Raw genomic sequence first — 17,918 nt, forward strand, 5'->3', positions numbered from 1 at the left:
CTTCTATAAGGCGAGAGACCGTTTCTGCCCCAAGGGAAAACTCTGTAATCTATGAGAAAGCGTTTTATTTCAGGCTGAAAAAGCACCGCAGTGCCGTCAAGCGAACGAACAAGACTGTATATATCTAGCGGAGATCCGAAAAGCAGAAACGCGCACACAAATTTGTGATGCCAAAACACAACACGAAAACCCGCCTTGACTCCCCGAGTATCCACCTGATGCGACCGAATCCAATGCTCGATGCGTTGCCCCGACACGTTCTACGTGCGAAACAGGGCAAAGGCAGTAAAACAAAACAAAGCCAAACATGCCATCGTTAAACCCTCTCGTCCCCAATGTTGTCACCTCCACGCCCTCCCCCTACCTCCGTCCGCGCGCCTCAGAGGCCTCTAAGAAGGACGGATCCTTGATGCTTCCTCCCGCGTCGTCGAGTCCCGCGACGGGTCTGTTGTAGCTGAAGTTGACAAACTGGTCCTGCATCGTCTTGGACAGCACAAAGTCGTCGGGGACAGAGTCCTGGGCGGGTTCGTTGACGAAGATGTCGTCAAAGTTGCCTACGTCGAGAGCGTTGGCCTGTGTTTACAACATTAGCTGGCTTTTCCTTGGACATCATGGAGAGCGAGAGAGAGTGTGTGTATGAGAGAGATGAAAAGAGAAATCATGAAGAAACTCACCACGTTGGGCTTAAACGCAGGCTCGTATTTGCGCTGCAGCAACTTCTTCCAGTCGATGCCGTGGAAGAATGGATGCGACTTAATCTCGGTGGACCCGTTGACGCCCAGCCTCTTGCTGGGATCGCGCTCGAGCAGCTTCGTCAGGAGGTCCCTGGCCGCCGGTGGCACGATGTCGTAGCCGGGGAAGTTGAGGGGGGCCGTCAGGATTTTGCGATACATTTCGTTTGTGTTCTCATCGTAAAAGGGCGGGAGGCCCGTCAGCATCTCATACAGCAGCACACCCAGCGTCCACCAGTCAACGGTCTTGCCGTAGCCCTCGCCCTTGAGGAGCTCTGGCGCCAGATACTCGGGGGTGCCGACAAAGGTATTTGTGGAATCCTCGTCCTTCATCTCCAGTTTACAGAGACCGAAATCACAGAGGGCAATGTGGCCCTGGTAGTCGAGGAGGATGTTCTCGGGCTTCAGGTCTCGGTAGATGACGTTAAAGCCGTGTAGACATTCGAGCGCGCACAGCAGCTCGGCCGTGTAGAAGCGGGAGCGGTTGATGTCAAAGCGCCCCTCTTTAGATAGATGGTAGAACAACTCTCCGCCGTTGACAAAGGCCAGGACAAAGTAGAGCTTTTCAGGGGACTGGAAACTGAACTTTAAGGGGACGATGAACGGGTTGTTAATCTGGGCGAGGACGGAGCGCTCGGCGAGGGTATGCGTTACTTCGGATCGCGTGATGATCTTGGCCTTTCGGATCGTCTTGATGGCGTAGATGCGGCCGGTATCCTTCTTGCGGACCTGCATGACCTTTCCAAAGCTTCCCTTGCCGACCAGGGTCAGAAGGTCAAAGTCGTCGATGGAGAGCTTGCCGACGCGGTTTTCGACAAAGTTGACGCCAATCTGGATCTTGCCAGTTCCGTTCTGTAAGTCGAACCAGCCGATGCCGCTGTGGCCCTGCGTTTGCGGTCGGTCGGCTTGTCCCTTTTTGCTCGACGACGCGTTTTCGGGCACGGGCTCGAATCTGGGCATGACACGGACGGCGCCTAGGAAGATGTCCTGGGTCCTGCCCGTGCCGGCGGCGGCAGAGGGGTTTCTCATGAACAGCTGGACGGTCAGCTCGCCGACGCGCGACACGTCAAACTTGTACTGCGTGTTGGAGCCAGCCCAGACAGGGTTCTCGGGGTTTCCATCCACGGAATTGATAAAGACTTGGTTCTTGTCAAAGTCGACGAGCGCGTAGGGCATGTACTTGCCCGAGACACGGCCGTGGTTCGTTGGGATGCCCTTGAAGCCAGACGCGGAGGAGGACTGCGGTCTGTCGAGGCTGCCGGAGAAGGCAGAGGGGTTTCGAGAGGCGCCGGTGCGCGAGGAGCCGGTCAGCGCGTCTCCGGTCGAGCGGGCGCCGGTTGGATGACTCGCTGCGAGGGCATCTTGGTACTGTTCGGGGAGGGAGAGGCCGCGGGCTTCGTAGAGGGTGAGGACGAGGATGCCGGGCTTGGTGGGCTTGATGACAGGTTCCTGCGAGAGGGCTTCTACGGGGCGCGAACGAGGGGTCAGTTATGTTGGGGGAGAGAAGGAGGAGGAGGAGGAGGAGGCGAGTATGAGGTTGGTTAATGTACCTGAGCTGGTCCTCTCGGCGACGCTGTTGGCGTCAGACGGGGTGGTGGCACCGCTCTTGGCCTTTTCCTTTTCCTTTGTCGAGGGCGACGATTTGAAGCCCAGGTGGGTTTCTTTGAGCTCTGATAGGACGATTCGTCAGCAAGAGACAAGAGGAGAAATGTCTATCTGTATCGATAGGTAACACGTGTGGTTGCGGATCAGCCGCAGCGTGAGACCTCGAATGAGGCCGAGACTGGAGCTGGAGGCTATTCGGGAATCGAATCAATCCAGCGCCAGGTTCAGGCGCATCAAGCAGGTCATTGTTGCGCCCGGACAATACAGATGGATGATGGAGAACGATGACGAATTGTAGATTGTCATGATGAAGAGCATAGAGAGACCCTTTGAGCAGACGGGCGCTGAAGCCAGCAAGAATGAGGCGTAGGGGGGGCGCATCGCCAGGGACTCACTTTTGGTCAGGTTCCAAGACATCATTCGCACCCAAAACAGTCGCCGCCAAACCTGGACGCCAAATCCAGACAGCAGCGAACAGCAATCCAAAAAAAAAGAAACTCAATTCAAGAAACCCCTCAAGGAATCATCGAGTCTTTGATGCGGCGAGCCGGTATCTCTGGAGGAAGCACGGATTTGGAAACGGTGCAGTGACTGGAATCGCGATTTGGAATTTCGGAGGTTAGAAGCTGTGGAATCATTTGAATGTTTCAGGAAAACTGGAGTTTTTTTTTTTTCTTCTTCTCCCTTTGGAGGAGGTTTGACCACACGCGGGATGCAACATGTACCGCGAACGTGGCTGCTGCAGCGGGAGCGGGGGAGGCGGTACATGTGAAGTACAGGGGGGTTGAAGCGGGGGTGGTTTAGAGGTATGTGACCTTGGGAGGCCTGAGGGCGCTGTGGTTTATAGCGGTTGCAGGGCGCTGATTGGTGCATTTATAGTGAGTGACCTAGGTATTGGTGTCCAGGGTTGGTAGATCGGCTTTAATGCTTACCTGGAGAGGACTTGGCGATTATGTCAGTTCAGACGGATACACGTATAGTCTTGGGTTCCTGTCATCAATCAGCTCCAGAGTAGGTACCATCTTGTCAGAACAGAACAAATAACCCTCCTTACCCATTAGATGTAATAGTAGTAGTATGTACTTGACACAAGCTGGTCTAGAACTTGTCACGACCGGCCCGCGATTTGTCATGGCGGTTCGCTCGCTAGTACCAAGATGGTGAAGGGGTCCAATTGCGTCATGCAAAAAGCCCCATCAGACATGGCAAAAATAAGCCGAAGCAGCAATGGAATATTTTTTGTGATTTTCTCTCCCAATTGTGTGTCTTCAGTCTTATCCTCCTTCTTGTCTATGAATCATCAAAAGACGTTGAGAGGGGTTGATATATAACGACTTCTGTCCGCATCTTTGTCGTCTACATATCCCATCTCACAACCAACCCTCAACTTTCAACTCATATCTTAACAACCCCCCCATATCCGAGCTTCCGAAACATACATACTACCAGCTACCTAAACTCCACCACACACAAACCACCAAGAAAAACCCAAACAAAAAAACATCAAACGTCAACACCAACCGCCCACAATGCTCACCACCATCCTCGCCCGCCTCACCCGCCCCTTCACAACCGCCTCCCGCCTCTCCATCGCCCCCGAATCCCCATCAGGCTCGTCACCCTCCTCCTCGTCCTCCTCCTCCATCCCCGAGGGCGCCGAGCGCTGCACCCTCGCCGCGGGCTGCTACTGGGGCACCGAGCACCTCTACCGCAAGCACTTCACCGGCAAGGGCCTCATTGACGCAAAAGTCGGCTTCATCGGCGGCGACCTCGAGAACCCTTCGTACCGCGCCGTCTGCGGCGGAAAGACTGGTCGTAAGCTGAAGCTGCCCCCTTATTAACACATCAGGAACATTACTGACAAGAATTTTTCTTTCTTTTGAAAAATAAAAAGACGCCGAAGCCGCAGACATCATCTTCGACCCAACCCAAGTCTCGTACCGCCAGCTCCTCGAGTTCTTCTACCGCATGCACGACCCCACGACGCTCAACAAGCAAGGCCCCGACACGGGCCCGCAGTACCGCTCGGGAATCTACTTCCACTCGCCCGAGCAGGAGCGCATCGCGCGCGAGGTCACCGACAAGGTCAACAGCCAGTGGTGGGGCGGCAAGGTCGTCACCGAGATTGTGCCCGCGGGCAAGTGGTGGACCGCCGAGGAGTACCATCAGCTGTATCTGGAGAGGAACCCGGACGGGTATGAGTGCCCGAGTCATTATCTGAGGCCGTTTAAGGACTTGGAGTGAATTGTTTTTGGTGTGAGGATGGGGGGACGGGGAATGAGGATGACGTTGTGAAGAGAGGGAACGAGGAGGAGGAGAAGAAGAAGGAGAAGAAGGAGAAGAAGGACGATATGAAGAGGAGGACGATGTGAAGAGGAGGACGATGTGAAGAGGAGGACGATGTGAAGAGGAGGACGATGTGAAGAGGAGGACGGTGTGAAGAGGAGGGTATGAAGTCGAGCATATGAAGACGAGGATGCGAATAGGAAAGGGGGGCGGGATGGAGTTTATCATTCAACATTATACCCATTTGTACATCTACGGCACATTTACGGCGCACTCATTACAACTTCAACCAAGGGTCACATAGCTTATCAACACAATGACACTGATTTCAAGTTTTTGAAAATTGATTTTCCTCTTTTTTTTTTTTTTTTTTTTTTTAATGTTTTACTGTTTTACTATTTTACTGATTTGCAATTCGTCCTCCACTTGATGATGCAGATGTTACATACAAGCTGCCCTGCATCTCCCCAGTAAGAGATGCCGTGGTATTATATACTCGATTCCAATGAGCGGAGTGTGCTTCCTCCCGCAACCAACCCATTTTTCTCCATTTGTCATACAATGAGAAGAGAGAACACATCATCTCAAAAAACAAAAAACACCTTCCTCAAACTCCTTATCTCATCCCCCGTTCCTTTTACTTCCTCCGGTTCTGGTTCATCGACAGAATCTGCACAAAGCGAATGAAAATGTTCAAAAAGTCCAGCTCCAGCGAGATGCTCTCGTTGACGGGATCCCGCTTAATCACACCCGCCTGCGCCAGCCGGGCATGGTGCAGCACCTTTTGCACGTCGTACAGCGTGAAGCCGCCAAACACGGCCAGGCCGCCGTACAGCCAGATGCTCTCGGTAAAGGCCAGCGTCCGGACGGCCGTGGCGGGGATGAGCAGGGGCGCGAAGCCCGAGGCGGCGACGATGGCGGCGCCGGCCAGCAGGGGGCCGCCAATGTAGAGGTACTTCTCCTGCTTGGCCGTGGCGCCGACAATGGACAGCGAGCCCATCATGGCGACGGTGTAGAGACCGGCGCGGGCGAGCAGCGGAACGGGGACAAAGGCCAGCAGGGGAGCGACAAAGGCGGCCTGCGTGGCGTTGAAGGCGGTCCAGAGGGCATACTTGGGGATGTAGCTGCAGTTACCCATGCATGTCAGTATACTGAATCATTCCATCTTCCATCTCTTCTTTCTGATGCAGAAGGGGGGGGAAACAAAAAAAGATACTCACTTGTCAGGGCTAATGGACCGAGTCCCAATCATCGTCGCAAAGCTCAGCGCCAGTCCTCCCAAGCCCACCACCCACGGGTTCGTCACCATCAGCCGGTACACGAAGCCCGTCTGCACCATCTGCCTCGCCGTCAACCCAATGATGCCCACGCCCAGGCCCGTGTGCAGGAACGTGTTGTTGAGGTACTCGCGCTCAAACAGCGGCATCCCGCCGTCCTCCCTCGTCTCGCGGTTGAAGACGGCGTTGATGGCCACGAGCGTGCCGCCAAAGATGGCGCCTCCAACCAGCAGCTTGCGCAGCCCCGTCCCGCTCGTCGCCGACGACGCCTGCGACTGGCTGGTCGTCTCTTGGTAGTAGGAGCGCGCGAAGCCGTGCCGCGTCGTCGCCGAGCCCAGGCGCGAGGTGAAGAAGGCGCCGCTGCTCTTGGGCGTCTTGAGCTGGTGGAAGCTGCGCATCGACATGGGCGTCCGGAGGGCGGATTTCGTGAGCGCGGGGAGGAGCCGCTGCTGCGCAATGCGCGCAGGGCCTTGCTGAATGCTCAGCGTAAAGGACATGGCTGTGCCGGGTTTTGCTGCTCTATAATCGAGAATGTTGTCTGTTTCGGAGGTGTCGAGATTTGCAGTCGTATTTTCGTGGTTGGAGAGATGACTGTTGTTTCGGTTGTCGTGTGGCTGTTTGGTTGTTGTACTATTATGAAGAGGGGAGAAACGGATCAGAAATATCGAGGTCATATATTTTGGGGGTTCCAGCTGCAAGCTGCCAGTAAAGCTGGGCCATGACGTTGGCCGGATGCCCGCCATACCTAAGTCCGCGTCACGTGCTAGAAGCCTGTGGAAGCCTCCCGCAGTGGCGCCGAAGCCTTTCGGGCGACGACGGCGATGACTAAGGCAGTGCCTCAACTTCACATACCTTACCTCTACTGCCTTAGGTACCTTGTCTAAGTACACTCACTCTATGACTGCTGAGTGTGTTCTGCCTCGACCGAGTCATCGACGTCAACTCCGCCAAGTTCCGCATACTTCTTTCGTCTTGTGCCTCATAGTTCCAGATGCTCCGGCTGAATGCTTTCCCATTCCATGTGCTCCATTCACTATGCAATTACATGTTACCCAATTAAAAAAAAAAAAAAAACACTCATGCCCCCGTCTAACCATCACCAGCCAACCGAAACGCTTCATGCTGCATACATCGGAGGGTATCGTCACATCGTATAGCCCAGTGCTCCCGACCCCTTTTCCCTTCCCTGTGGTACTCCTTGCTCTTGCCCTTTTCTAGATAGCCCTCCCTGCCAACACCGGTAGATGCTCCCTTCTCCTTGCCATGAGTTTTGTGAATAAGATACAGGTGTGAGATGCCTTATAGTAGGACTATTCCTTGTACAGAAAAGAAAAGGAACTCGCAAGGACATTAAAGATGATTGCTTTCGCTAAGATAATGATAACAATGATGATGAGATTCCTTTCCCGATAAGATGCTGAGTGATGAGAATTGGGGTCAAGGACCAGGTTATCGAAGCCCGTCGGTCCCCTTTTCTATGATAAACTTGACAGGCTGCCTCGTTCTCCTGCCCAAGAGCGAGGCGCCCGGCCGCGGGAAAAAGTTGGGCGTCGTGAGCATCGCAACGCTCATCGTCCGCGGCGTGGGCAAGTCTCCAATCACGCTGTCGAATGCCGTCGTTGGCCAGCTATTCACCGACGTCGCCTCCGGCTTCCCAGCCCGGCTGTCGAATCCCCATTTCGATATGCTGCCTGCCCGCAGCCACGGTTCCAGGTTGCGACACTGACTGACGTCGACCCACTTGAGGCGCGTGCAGCCCCTGAGAATGTATTCCAGGCCCTTGCCCGTCACGCGGACGCAGCCGCGAACAGAGAGGCCCTCGAGCTCGTTGAGGTGCAGGGCCACGCTCTCCAGGCTGGCGTCGCTCACGGCGCTACCGCAGAAGGCAAGCCTCAGCTCGCGCAGCCGGGGAAGACCGAGGGCGACAACCTCCGTTGCTGTGTCGGAAAGCGCGCAACAAAAGGACAGGTCGAGATGGGTCAGGTTCTTGGCCGCGTTGACGAGGGCCACAATGGCGTTGTCGGAGAGATAGGTGCAATCCGCCAGGCACAGATGCGTCAGCTTCTCAAACTTGAACTGCGCCCAAGCCTGGAACCCCGCGTCTGTGATGGACGTGCAGCGAGTAAGGGACAGCGACTCGAGCCGATTCGAGGCATGAGCGGCCAGGTGGCCCATCGATCGGTCCGTGATGTGCTTGCAGTACGAGAGGTTCAGCGTGTTCAGCTTGGGGCAACCAATGACCGTTCCGGGAGGCGGCATGTTGGGGGCGGGTTGCTGGGCAGCCTTCTCCTTCGCCTTTCTCCCCGAGCTGGCAATCACCACCTTGCTGTTGCTCACTGGCGGAGGTTCGGGGACAACCCATCCCACAACTCGCCCAAGCAAATTGTCCCCGACTTTGCGACAGTTGCTCCAGTCCACTTCCCTGAGGCCCTTGGCGTTTTCGCTCATCTCGAGAATCTGGTTCGCCGAAACGTCCCATAGCGAGCGCATCCTCCACCTCTGCACATTCTTGCCGCACGTCTTCCACAGCACGGAGAAGCCCTCATCGGTGATGTGGAAGCAGTTGTTGAGGTCTATCACGAGCGCGCGCGTTCCGATAAAGGGCGCCAGGACCTCGATGATGACCTGGTCAGTGACCTTCCTGTTGTAGTAGGAGAGATCGACATATCTGCACAGCTTCGGGGACGTAGTCAAGAGGTGCTTCCAGTGGCTGTTGACACGCCGCAGCCTCAAGAGCTCTCCAATATCAGCATACTGGAAGATGTGCACCAGGATATTGTCCGTGATTGTATTAGGCCGGAGAGAGTGCGGCCGGTGTGACAGGGTCTTAGCCCGCTTAGCCGGCATGTCAAACAACTCGGGCTCTGGCGCAGTCACGGACATGGGAGACGGTTGCTCTGGCAAATGAGTCCGTGTCCCATTTTGCTTCGCAGGTGTTGTGGGTGCAGTCTCGGTCGGCGTGGTGGGCGTGGTGGGCGCGGTGGGCGGTGCTACCGAATGTCTCCTTCGGTTTCTCAGATTCTCCATGTCGACGCTCAGAAAAGGATCCGGATCCTTGGGCTCCATGACCTCGGAAGCATCCCGGGGAGACGCGGATAGCGGTTTGAAGGGTGTTGTGAAACCGACATCGGGAATGCTGAGCCGGGCGAGTTTCGGCGTTGGAGGGTCTGACTTGCTCGCCTTGCGTCGCGGGTCGACATCGGCCATGTCAACGTCCTCGTCCCGATAGTTGTAGCGATGCCATGCCGTCTGTTCCACCTGTGACTTGATGTCGGGAGAGCAGCGAGACCACAGCTCATCCAGCGTTTCCCCCGGTATCATCAAGCATTCCACCGTTGTGATTGACCTGACGGTCGCGGTGCGCCCACGAGACAGGCCCAGGCTCGCAACCTCTCCAAAGTATTGCCCAGCCTTCAGCCGGGGTCTCTTCTGGATCGATCGGGTCAAGCTTTCGGCTTCCCTATCCGTCTTGGGCTGCTGCTGATGGATAACCTCCGCCTCGCCTCGGACGATGAAGAAGATCTCGTGGCCAGGGCTGCCCTCGCGTACGATGTCGGTAAAGGGCGGGTACGTCTTTGGCTGGACGCTCAAGCCGAGGAAGTGGAGGACGTCGGGCGGCAGGTTCGAGAAGAGAGGGAGTTCCTTGAGCGTCTTTCGGATGTTGACAAAGCCGCTCCCCAATGCGCTGCCGAGGGCCGGGTCTTCGATGACGCTGGGGCTGGGGGATTTTCGCTTCTTGGACTTGACCACCGTGCCGTCCTTGATCGCGCCCGTCTCTCCCGTCGACACTTCGCCAGGCGCCGTCGCTCGCGCAGCAGCATCGCTCTTGGCAGACTTGAGCCTGGCGCCGCGCTCGAGTCGCTTCTTCTTGAGCACGCTCAGCCTCTCCTCCGCCTCCTGCCGAATGGCCTTTTCCATCTCCGGGAACTTGGGCATGACGGTCTGCAGGTCTTCCTTTTTCAGCACCAGCAACAGGCACTTGGTTCGGGCGACAATGGTGGCCGTCCTAGGCATGTCCATGAGCACTCCGATCTCGCCGAAAAACGCACCGGCCTTGAGTTCTGCATAAACCGCTTCGCCGTCGCGAGACGTGACTGCGACGACGCCTCGCACCAGCCAGTACATGGCCTTTGCGTCGTCCCCCTCTGTGATGATGTGGTCGTTGGGCGCGTGGACCTGCGGTTTCAGATGATTGCCAATGGCTACTAAAAACTCTTCCGACGCAGACTGGAAGAGGGGAAAGCTTCGGATGCGATCTACCAGGTCCAATGGCATGTCCCTGATGGTCGACGCCGTGAGCGGGGATGGTCGCATCGGCCGTGTCGGGTTGTTCTCGACATTGAACGACCGGATGAGCGCGATGGAGTCGGACTTGGCCCCGTTGCCATGATGGCCCAGCGCCCGATAGTGCGAAGGCGCACTTGGGGAGCGACTGCGTCTCATGTTGATGCTCTTGATGGGCCAAATCTGTGTGCGGGGACCGTTATGATGTCGGGCTGTGCAAGACGCCTCGGCGGTTTTGCGGCTGTCCGCACCGCGCGTTCGCAGAAAGCCTTGGGGAGATTTGTTTTTGCTTGAAAGCAAGCGTCTCCCACGCTGCCTTTAGCTGATTCTATCTTGTTCCTGGCCACTGATCGTGAGGTGTCGCTGTTGGATTCGGAAGCGTCGTGATGAAGCCCGGGTCATGCTCTTTTTCGGACAAAGCTGACAGATGCCGTGCTCGTGCTCTGGCTCGTCCAGCGGCAGCTTCGCATGGAAAGTTCTTCGCAACGATAGCCCTTTACGTATTCGTAGCGACGAGTTCGACACAAAGGCTTCGGAATTATGCGTTTGGGTAAGCGATATCGGGCCAGGGTTGTGGATGTCGCGGTGACGGGAGGCGGTCCAGCTGTCACCGACTATTGCGTAGAAAGGAGGTTCAGCTCGAAGATTGTTGCAAGGCTTCGCTATGATGATGAAATGAGGGAGGATATTGATGGAAAAGATGACAGCCCAATGCTCGGCAACATTGGCGACCGTTTGAATTGTCTCTGGAACTCGGCGCAGGGCAGAGGCGGTCGCGTGCCAGCAGCCAACAGGCTAGGTCGAGGTCATTAGCAAACAACGGCAGCCCAGGCCAAAGTGGCGGAGAGGGATGCCCACCAAGGATAGAGGAGCTGCACCGCAGCAATCAAGGAGCGACGGGTTTGCTGAGGGTTGACGATGATAGGGAAGGCGTCTCCGAGCGTCTTGGGGCTGCACACTCGAGTGTTAGTGAGCGGCTGAGATCAAGGGTCGGCTTCGGAGCTGGAGAGAGGAAGAAAGAGACGACACGGAGGGAGGGTCGATGGAAGAGGGTCCGGAGCAGCGAGAGTGGAGGGTCACTGCGCAGACGAGACGCAGCGCTTCTGCGCACGCACACACACACACACCAACTCCTGTAGTTAGTACAACGGCAGCGAGGGGAGGCTATTACCTACCTACCTAGTCATGCCTTAGCAGAAGAACAAGCAAATCCCGCCGGCTGCTGGTATGGATGCTACAGCTTTTTTTTCCCTTGACGTTGACGTGGGGTAACTCCGAGGTCTGGCGTGGCGAGCTGTGGCTAGTAAGGTATGTACAGCAGGTAGGCTAGGGTTCTGTTGGAGGCGGTCTCAGCGAGCGAGCGAGCGAGAGCCTGCAGGAGCCCTGCAGCGGAGCGCTGCCGGGGGGTGGCAGACAACAGCCGAGATGGACTGATCAAGCAGCGGTCGATCAACGGCCACGCCGAGAAGGGCTGGCGATGGGATGGGATGGGGGAGCACAGTATGTATGTTTAAGAGGTATGCACAATGAAAGTGCTAGTAGTAAACGGACGGAGAGACGGGCTGGGCTGAGGGAAGAGGGATGACAAACTACCTAACAGTCAGTTGTCGGTCGAGCCTCGTCAGGTAAGGTACCTAGTAGCAGTAGGGAGAGACGGGGAGTTGGGCTTGTACGAGTACCTCAAGGTTGCACCTCCAAAGTCAGGAGGTACCTGTACCACCGCCACGGAGTCCCCCGTACCGCCTGTAACGCAGATGAGGTGCTAACCCGTAGCGCGGACGGAGAGCCTCACGACCAGGGCGAGTGCAGCATCTCGGCAGCAAACAGCAAGGGGGGGTCCGTCTTTGGTTCTGTACTCGGTACGTGCACTTCTAGATACTACTGCATGCGGGCACAGCAAGGGGGGTTTTGCGACATGTCAAGGGTGATGTCGATTCCTCCAGAGATTTTCTCTGCAGCGACTTTGCATGGAAGACCTCGAAGGGCCTTTGACAGCGCTGGCATCGAGTGGTACTGTACTTGTAACGCATAAGGTAGGTAGCTGTACCGACCAGGCTAAGCCCAAGACAGGCTGGAGTCGAGCTACGGCCCTATTGCCGAAGTCGAGATGACGCCAGCGGCGCCAAATCCTTTTCACCTCAACCACAGGGTCCCTTGAAAACGTGGCAATCAAAGGGCTTGACAATGCAACGGCGCATCTTCTGTAGAAGGCAGTCTGGTCATCTCGAGGCGTTTCTCGTTTGGAGATAAAAAGAAAAGAATCTATTTCCTAAAATTCGCCTATCTCTCTCAGACAGATGGACAGTAAAGGGATATGCCCGCCAGTCTCGCCAAACTCCATCAGGCCAAGGAACATTCGCAGAACAATAGAACAATACCTTACCTAGCACCTAGGTAGGTAGAGGTACATGTGCCTCCAATGAGACGCCACCACGATCCTTCATGGCTGACCTGCGCTACAGTACAGAACATACAAGCAGAAACCCTCTCAGTTGGACTGTGCCAGCCAGCCTTGCCTCGTCCCGCCAACTATATCACTGCGTTCCTTGTACGGCATTGCCACTCCGTTCCAAGTTGATATAGATTGCACCTATCGTATGAGTGCTACTCGTGGAAGCCAACACAAGAGTAATTGTACAGGCACCCGACAGAAGAGATGTACCAATCCCCCCCTCTGCACAGCGCGCTAAACAATCCGTGCGCTCGGGATGGGAAGAAAAAAGCACGGGCCATCTAGCCGTGACGCACTGACCAGGGGGGGGTTCCCTAAAAAAGAACAACAGAATCAGAATGGAAGGCAGTTTGGAAGCTGCCCTTATTACCTTGCCCTGCCTTGCCGACCAGGTCCTCGTAACAGCCAAATACTATGTACAATCAATCCCATGTCAAAGTATTCGGCCTGTTGTGCAGCGAGGCTTCGCGCGATCTCACTGCAAGGGCCCAAGGGATATAAAGCGACAATTTTTTTTCTCATGAAAGAAGAAACCAATAGAAGGATTAATGGGGTTGAAAATGATGTGATTAAATCCATTTACAGTGATGTTACACGTTCCTTGCATACGTACCTGAATGACCTTATGATTATCAGGAACTCGTACCTTTCTGGGCATCCAAGCCGCATGCACCACCTCGTCCGTTGATACCACGTTCCCTCTGGCATAAGCCGTCCGATATCTGGAAATCGCTGTGCTGACCTCCCAAGTTTCAGCTCAATAATGCATACATACGTGCGTACAGTACCTCCGTGTATGTAGATCTAGAGGCGTTGATCCCTAGCCCTACGCATGCCTGGGGTATATCATAAGGTATCCAAAGTCCGCATTCAAGAGGCCTTCCTTTGCATCATTACCAGACCGAGCAGGTGACATGTACCTCAGCACAACGCTCTCTGACCACCAATTTTGCCGGGCGAGAGAAAACGTTTCATGCAGAAACAACATCAATAGCACACCAAGAAGCAGCCCTCGGCAATCTCGCATCTGCCTCCGAAGTGACACTCCGTTGAAACGCCACTTGCGGTAAGTTCCTCCGTCGATTATAGAAAACGTGATGCTCGTGCCTGATGGTTTGTCACCACCTAAACCACCATTCTAAACATTCTTCTCATTCTCACGCATGTTTTCAGCCAACTATGGTATTTTCCAAAGCACTCATTCACACCAAAACTCTGCCGCCGTGTGTCCCCGTAAGCAGAACCAAACAGCGCACCTTCTAGGGAGGGGGCCAAGAAAAGAGCCCCCAAAGCTGACAAGAATGCCTCATACCCAAGTCATTCACAAATCAGCCAAGCCATGCCACACGTTCGGAAATTCCTGAGTGACCAAGTACCTACTATAGGTATGCACGCAACCGCTTTCCCTCTTTGTCTTCCACAGATCCGTGTAGCCGCTCTGCCGCTCTCGCTAGGTCGTTAATACAGGCTCGGCTTCGCTTGCAGATGGAATCATGGCTTCAATTCTATTGTATACAGCTTCCCAGTCGGGCACCTTTTTATCCTATGCGTAGCGAAAAGAACAGCACCGCAAGTCCGCAATAGGAATAACGAAACAGAAGAAAGGAAAAGAAAGATATCCTTTTAAACAATCATGTAAACCAAACGCCGCGGATATGTTCCCGTCACCCATTCATCCCGATTTAATGCCGTCCTACTGGCTGGTACTTTTCAAAAACATGTTGAAAACTGCCGAGTTGGTACACTCCTCTGACGGGTACCCCAGTTCCTCGAGGAACTGCTCCAGCTCGGCGTTCTCTTCCGGCGGGCACTGGATGCCTGCCAGCACCTTGGCCACGTCTCCGCCATATGTACGATACTGGAACAGGCTGATGTTGAACTTGGGCCGCAGCGTGGAGAGGAACTTTTCCAGCGCCCCCGGCCGTTCGGGGAAGTTGAACATGAAGACGCGCTCATTCTCCACGCCGGTGCGGCCGCCAATCAGGTAGCGCACATGGCTCTTGGCGAGTTCGTCGTTGGAAAGGTCCGTCACCTCCATGCCCTCGCCGCGGATGCGCTCCATGAGCGAGCGCACCTCCTCGGCTCTCTGGGCCGCCGGCACCGTAATGGAGAGACCAATGAGGACGTTGGCAACGTCGCCAGAGGAGTAGCGGTAGGAAAACTCTGTGACGGGGCGAGGCATGATGGTGTCGACGAGCTTGGCAAAAGCTCCAGGGCGCTCGGGGATGCTGGCGGCCATGAGCACCTCCTTGCCCTCACCCAGCGTGGCACGCTCAGCGACAAATCTTAGTCGATCAAAGTTCATGTTGGCGCCCGAGGTCACTGCGATGAGTGTCCTCTTAAAATCAACAGACGGCTCCCGCGCAACGTACTTCTTCAAGCCGGCAATGGACAGGGCACCCGCCGGTTCCAGGCCGGACCTGGTATCATCATACATGTCTTTGATGGCGGCGCAGATCTCGTCGGTGGTGACCTCGATGACCTCGTCAACAACCTCGCGGCAGATGCGGAACGTTTCCTCTCCGGGGACTTTGACAGCCGCACCATCAGCAAACAGACCGACCTCTGGCAGCGTAACCTTCTTCCCCAGCTTTAGAGATTGCGCCATGGCGTTCGCATCAGACGCCTCGACGCCAATGATCTTGACGTGGGGTGCCATGCGCTTGATGTACAAGCCAATGCCCGCAATGAGGCCGCCACCGCCGACTCCGCAGAAGATGGCCTCCACCTTGGCCATGTTGACCTGGCTGAACATTTCGCTGCCAATGGTGCCCTGCCCAGCAATGACGTAGGGGTCGTCGAAGGGCGGGATGTTGATGAGGCCATCGTGCTTGGCGCGGCGCGCGCACTCCTCCTTTGCGGCATCGAAGTCGGCGCCGTGCAGGACGACGTGGCCGCCGAGGCGGGCGACGTTGAGGTGCTTGATGCTTGGCGTGCCCTCGGGCATGACGATGGTGGCGGGTATCTTGAGCTTGCGCGCAGAGTATGCGACGCCCTGGGCATGGTTGCCGGCGGAGCAGCAGACGACGCCGCGCCAGCTCTCGGCCGGGTCGAGATGGGCCATCTTGTTGTAGGCGCCGCGCAGCTTGAAGCTGAAGACGGGCTGCAGGTCCTCGCGCTTGAGCATGACATTGCACTCGCACCGGTTGCTCAGGTTGATGGCCTTTTCGAGCGGCGTGATCTTGCAGGCCTCGTAGACTCGGGAGGTTGCGCTGGCAATCATGCGCAGGTACTGTGTCTCGGCGAGGGTGCTGCGTCAGTCTTCTTGTAGGCGTCTTGGAGGGGGGCAGAAACAGGAACACAGGGCAGCCGTCTGCAGGGCTGCAGGGCTACAAGGCTACAGGGCACTCACGTCAGGATGTCCGTCTGGAAGCTGCAGATCCTCCGGCACCAGCGCGGCGCCATCATCTATCGTCTCTGGCGGTGGTGACGGGTTTGCGCTGTATTCTGTCAGGGCCATGTTCTTGAATGCCGACGACGACGAGGGCCGGCGAGTGCCGTGTCCCACGTCGCCGTTGGGCATTAACGACGTGCCATTGACGCCCGGCATTGTAGATATAAAGTCACAAAAAGGTACTGGAAAACAATGCAGCCGCTCGAGTCGTTATTTTGCTGCCCTCTCTGCTGGTGAATAGATGAGGGTGGAGGTGGATGGAGGAGAAGGAGGTTCAGCAGGCAACTGTGATGGCCGGTTGCAGGATGATTAAGGTCTGGTATGAGCGATAGCCTCCGATAAATCGGACCCCTCCAAGAGTTTTTTTCTGGAGAATCCCCAAGAAAGGTGGCGTCAGTTGCATGTGCATGTGCTAGCGACCGCCCTGATGGAATGGAGAGGCTGCGCTCTCTCTGACTTGATCCGGATGCGGCGCCCTTTTTTATACTCTCTTCAGCAGTTGAACTGCCGTCAATTGACAGCGTAATACTTCACAGAAAAGGGAAATAATAAGCCAAGAGACCCGAATGTCACGATGGAGCCTCAGCTCGATGCATGTCTGTGAAGCAGCTGCAGCGCGCACTGAGTCAATCAAGACATGGAGCCCAGGCGCATCGATATCGGAGTTGAGCCAGCAGCGCCCACTTGCCCTCAATTCTTCTGTTAGTACAGCACCTGCTACTATAGGTAGGTACCCGTAAGACACCTGTAGAAGTATCGTGTTAATTCACTCTCATCGAACCAGGCACAGAATCTTAGTCCTCGTCAAAATTGCATAGTAAGAAGCCAAGCACTCATTTACTCATTCTAATGGTATCTAGATGAAATATGTCCCTCTTCAGACGAACCCAATATATCTTCCCACGTCATCCCGCGTGAACCTCAGCAAGCCCTCCAAACAAAACAAGCCTATCATACAGGCACACCAGGCCAGGGAGAATGCAGCTGAACCACCACCACGCTCTTGCATCGTCACATCTCATCTCCTCGACTTATCCGACCGGCGAACCGCCTGCTCATACGACGGCAACGCCTCCGAGGAGCTTCCCGTCCGCTCGTGACCCTGGAACTCATCGTCATCCCGCCATTGATGCCCCCTCTGTGACTCGGGAGACACATCTCGACCCCTTGAGCTCTCGCCGTAGCCCACGTAAGGGACACCACCACCATGACCAGGCTGATGATGATGATGCGTACTCGCTGTAGCGCTGTCACCAGACAGCCCTGTTGAACCGGAAGCCCCCCTGGAACCGCCCATCATGGACAGCAGCATGTCGGTGTTTCTGCCCTTTCGCTCCGCCTTGCGCAGCTTTCTCTCCATCCGACGCTCGGCGCGGCGGCTGCCCGTCAATAGGGGAGAGTAAGCGGCAAGGGGAGATGAGGTGGTGTTGCAGCAGCTGTTGTGATGACTGTTACAGCAGCTGTGGTGGCCGCTGTTGTGGCTGTTGTGGCTGTTGTGGTGGTGATACAGGCCGTCGCGGAACCTGCTGTGGTTGTTGTTCTGGTGCCGGTCGTTGTCGTTGCTGCTTATGGCTTTGGCGGCCGCTGCGACGAGGCCGATGACGAGGGCCATGATTGATTGATTGATCGGTATTGATGGTGTAGGTAATACGTAAAGGGTAATAATCAAAAGGACCGGTAAGACAGCCAAGTAAAAAGGTCGATAATAACTGGAAGTTGTGGTGATGGAACACTGCGCCAAGAGTAGTATGACAAAAGAGTGCTATAATAGGTAGGTAGTGACTCGGCTTGGTGGGAGTTGGTGCTGGATCAGACAGGCGAGGCGACCTTGTGAGGTGTTGCGATGATGATGGACAAGAAATCATCAACCAAAGAGCGATGCGCCGACT

The 17,918-nt window shown here is 55.6% G+C and overlaps 5 protein-coding genes across 5 annotated transcripts; 1 reads left to right on the plus strand and 4 right to left on the minus strand.

Annotated features, from left to right (window-relative positions):
* Nucleotides 1-92: 92 nt before the first annotated feature.
* TRIREDRAFT_122015 (serine/threonine protein kinase) lies at nucleotides 93-2,756 on the minus strand (the record flags this gene model as incomplete). The annotated part of the gene is made up of 4 exons (XM_006965722.1): nucleotides 93-573; nucleotides 675-2,194; nucleotides 2,282-2,401; nucleotides 2,732-2,756. The coding sequence occupies 4 exons, from the start codon at nucleotides 2,754-2,756 to the stop codon at nucleotides 361-363; spliced, it is 1,878 nt and encodes a 625-aa protein (XP_006965784.1). The 3' UTR covers nucleotides 93-360.
* A 1,109-nt stretch (nucleotides 2,757-3,865) lies between these two features.
* Nucleotides 3,866-4,869, plus strand: TRIREDRAFT_78264 (uncharacterized protein; the record flags this gene model as incomplete). The annotated part of the gene is made up of 2 exons (XM_006965563.1): nucleotides 3,866-4,151; nucleotides 4,231-4,869. The coding sequence occupies 2 exons, from the start codon at nucleotides 3,866-3,868 to the stop codon at nucleotides 4,578-4,580; spliced, it is 636 nt and encodes a 211-aa protein (XP_006965625.1). The 3' UTR covers nucleotides 4,581-4,869.
* A 197-nt stretch (nucleotides 4,870-5,066) lies between these two features.
* Nucleotides 5,067-10,342, minus strand: TRIREDRAFT_78268 (uncharacterized protein; the record flags this gene model as incomplete). The annotated part of the gene is made up of 3 exons (XM_006965723.1): nucleotides 5,067-5,746; nucleotides 5,843-6,372; nucleotides 7,391-10,342. The coding sequence occupies 3 exons, from the start codon at nucleotides 10,340-10,342 to the stop codon at nucleotides 5,260-5,262; spliced, it is 3,969 nt and encodes a 1,322-aa protein (XP_006965785.1). The 3' UTR covers nucleotides 5,067-5,259.
* Nucleotides 10,343-14,328: 3,986 nt separating this feature from the next.
* On the minus strand, nucleotides 14,329-16,095 carry TRIREDRAFT_4064 (threonine dehydratase; the record flags this gene model as incomplete). Its single annotated transcript, XM_006965490.1, has 2 exons — nucleotides 14,329-15,867; nucleotides 15,988-16,095. 2 exons carry the CDS (start codon nucleotides 16,093-16,095, stop codon nucleotides 14,329-14,331), a joined length of 1,647 nt encoding a protein of 548 aa, XP_006965552.1.
* Nucleotides 16,096-17,047: 952 nt separating this feature from the next.
* Nucleotides 17,048-17,641, minus strand: TRIREDRAFT_107715 (uncharacterized protein; the record flags this gene model as incomplete). The annotated part of the gene is made up of 1 exon (XM_006965724.1): nucleotides 17,048-17,641. One exon carries the CDS (start codon nucleotides 17,639-17,641, stop codon nucleotides 17,048-17,050), a length of 594 nt encoding a protein of 197 aa, XP_006965786.1.
* Nucleotides 17,642-17,918: the final 277 nt, after the last annotated feature.

The sequence above is a fragment of the Trichoderma reesei genome (genome assembly GCF_000167675.1).
Source record: "Trichoderma reesei QM6a unplaced genomic scaffold TRIREscaffold_10, whole genome shotgun sequence".
NCBI lineage: Eukaryota > Fungi > Ascomycota > Sordariomycetes > Hypocreales > Hypocreaceae > Trichoderma > Trichoderma reesei.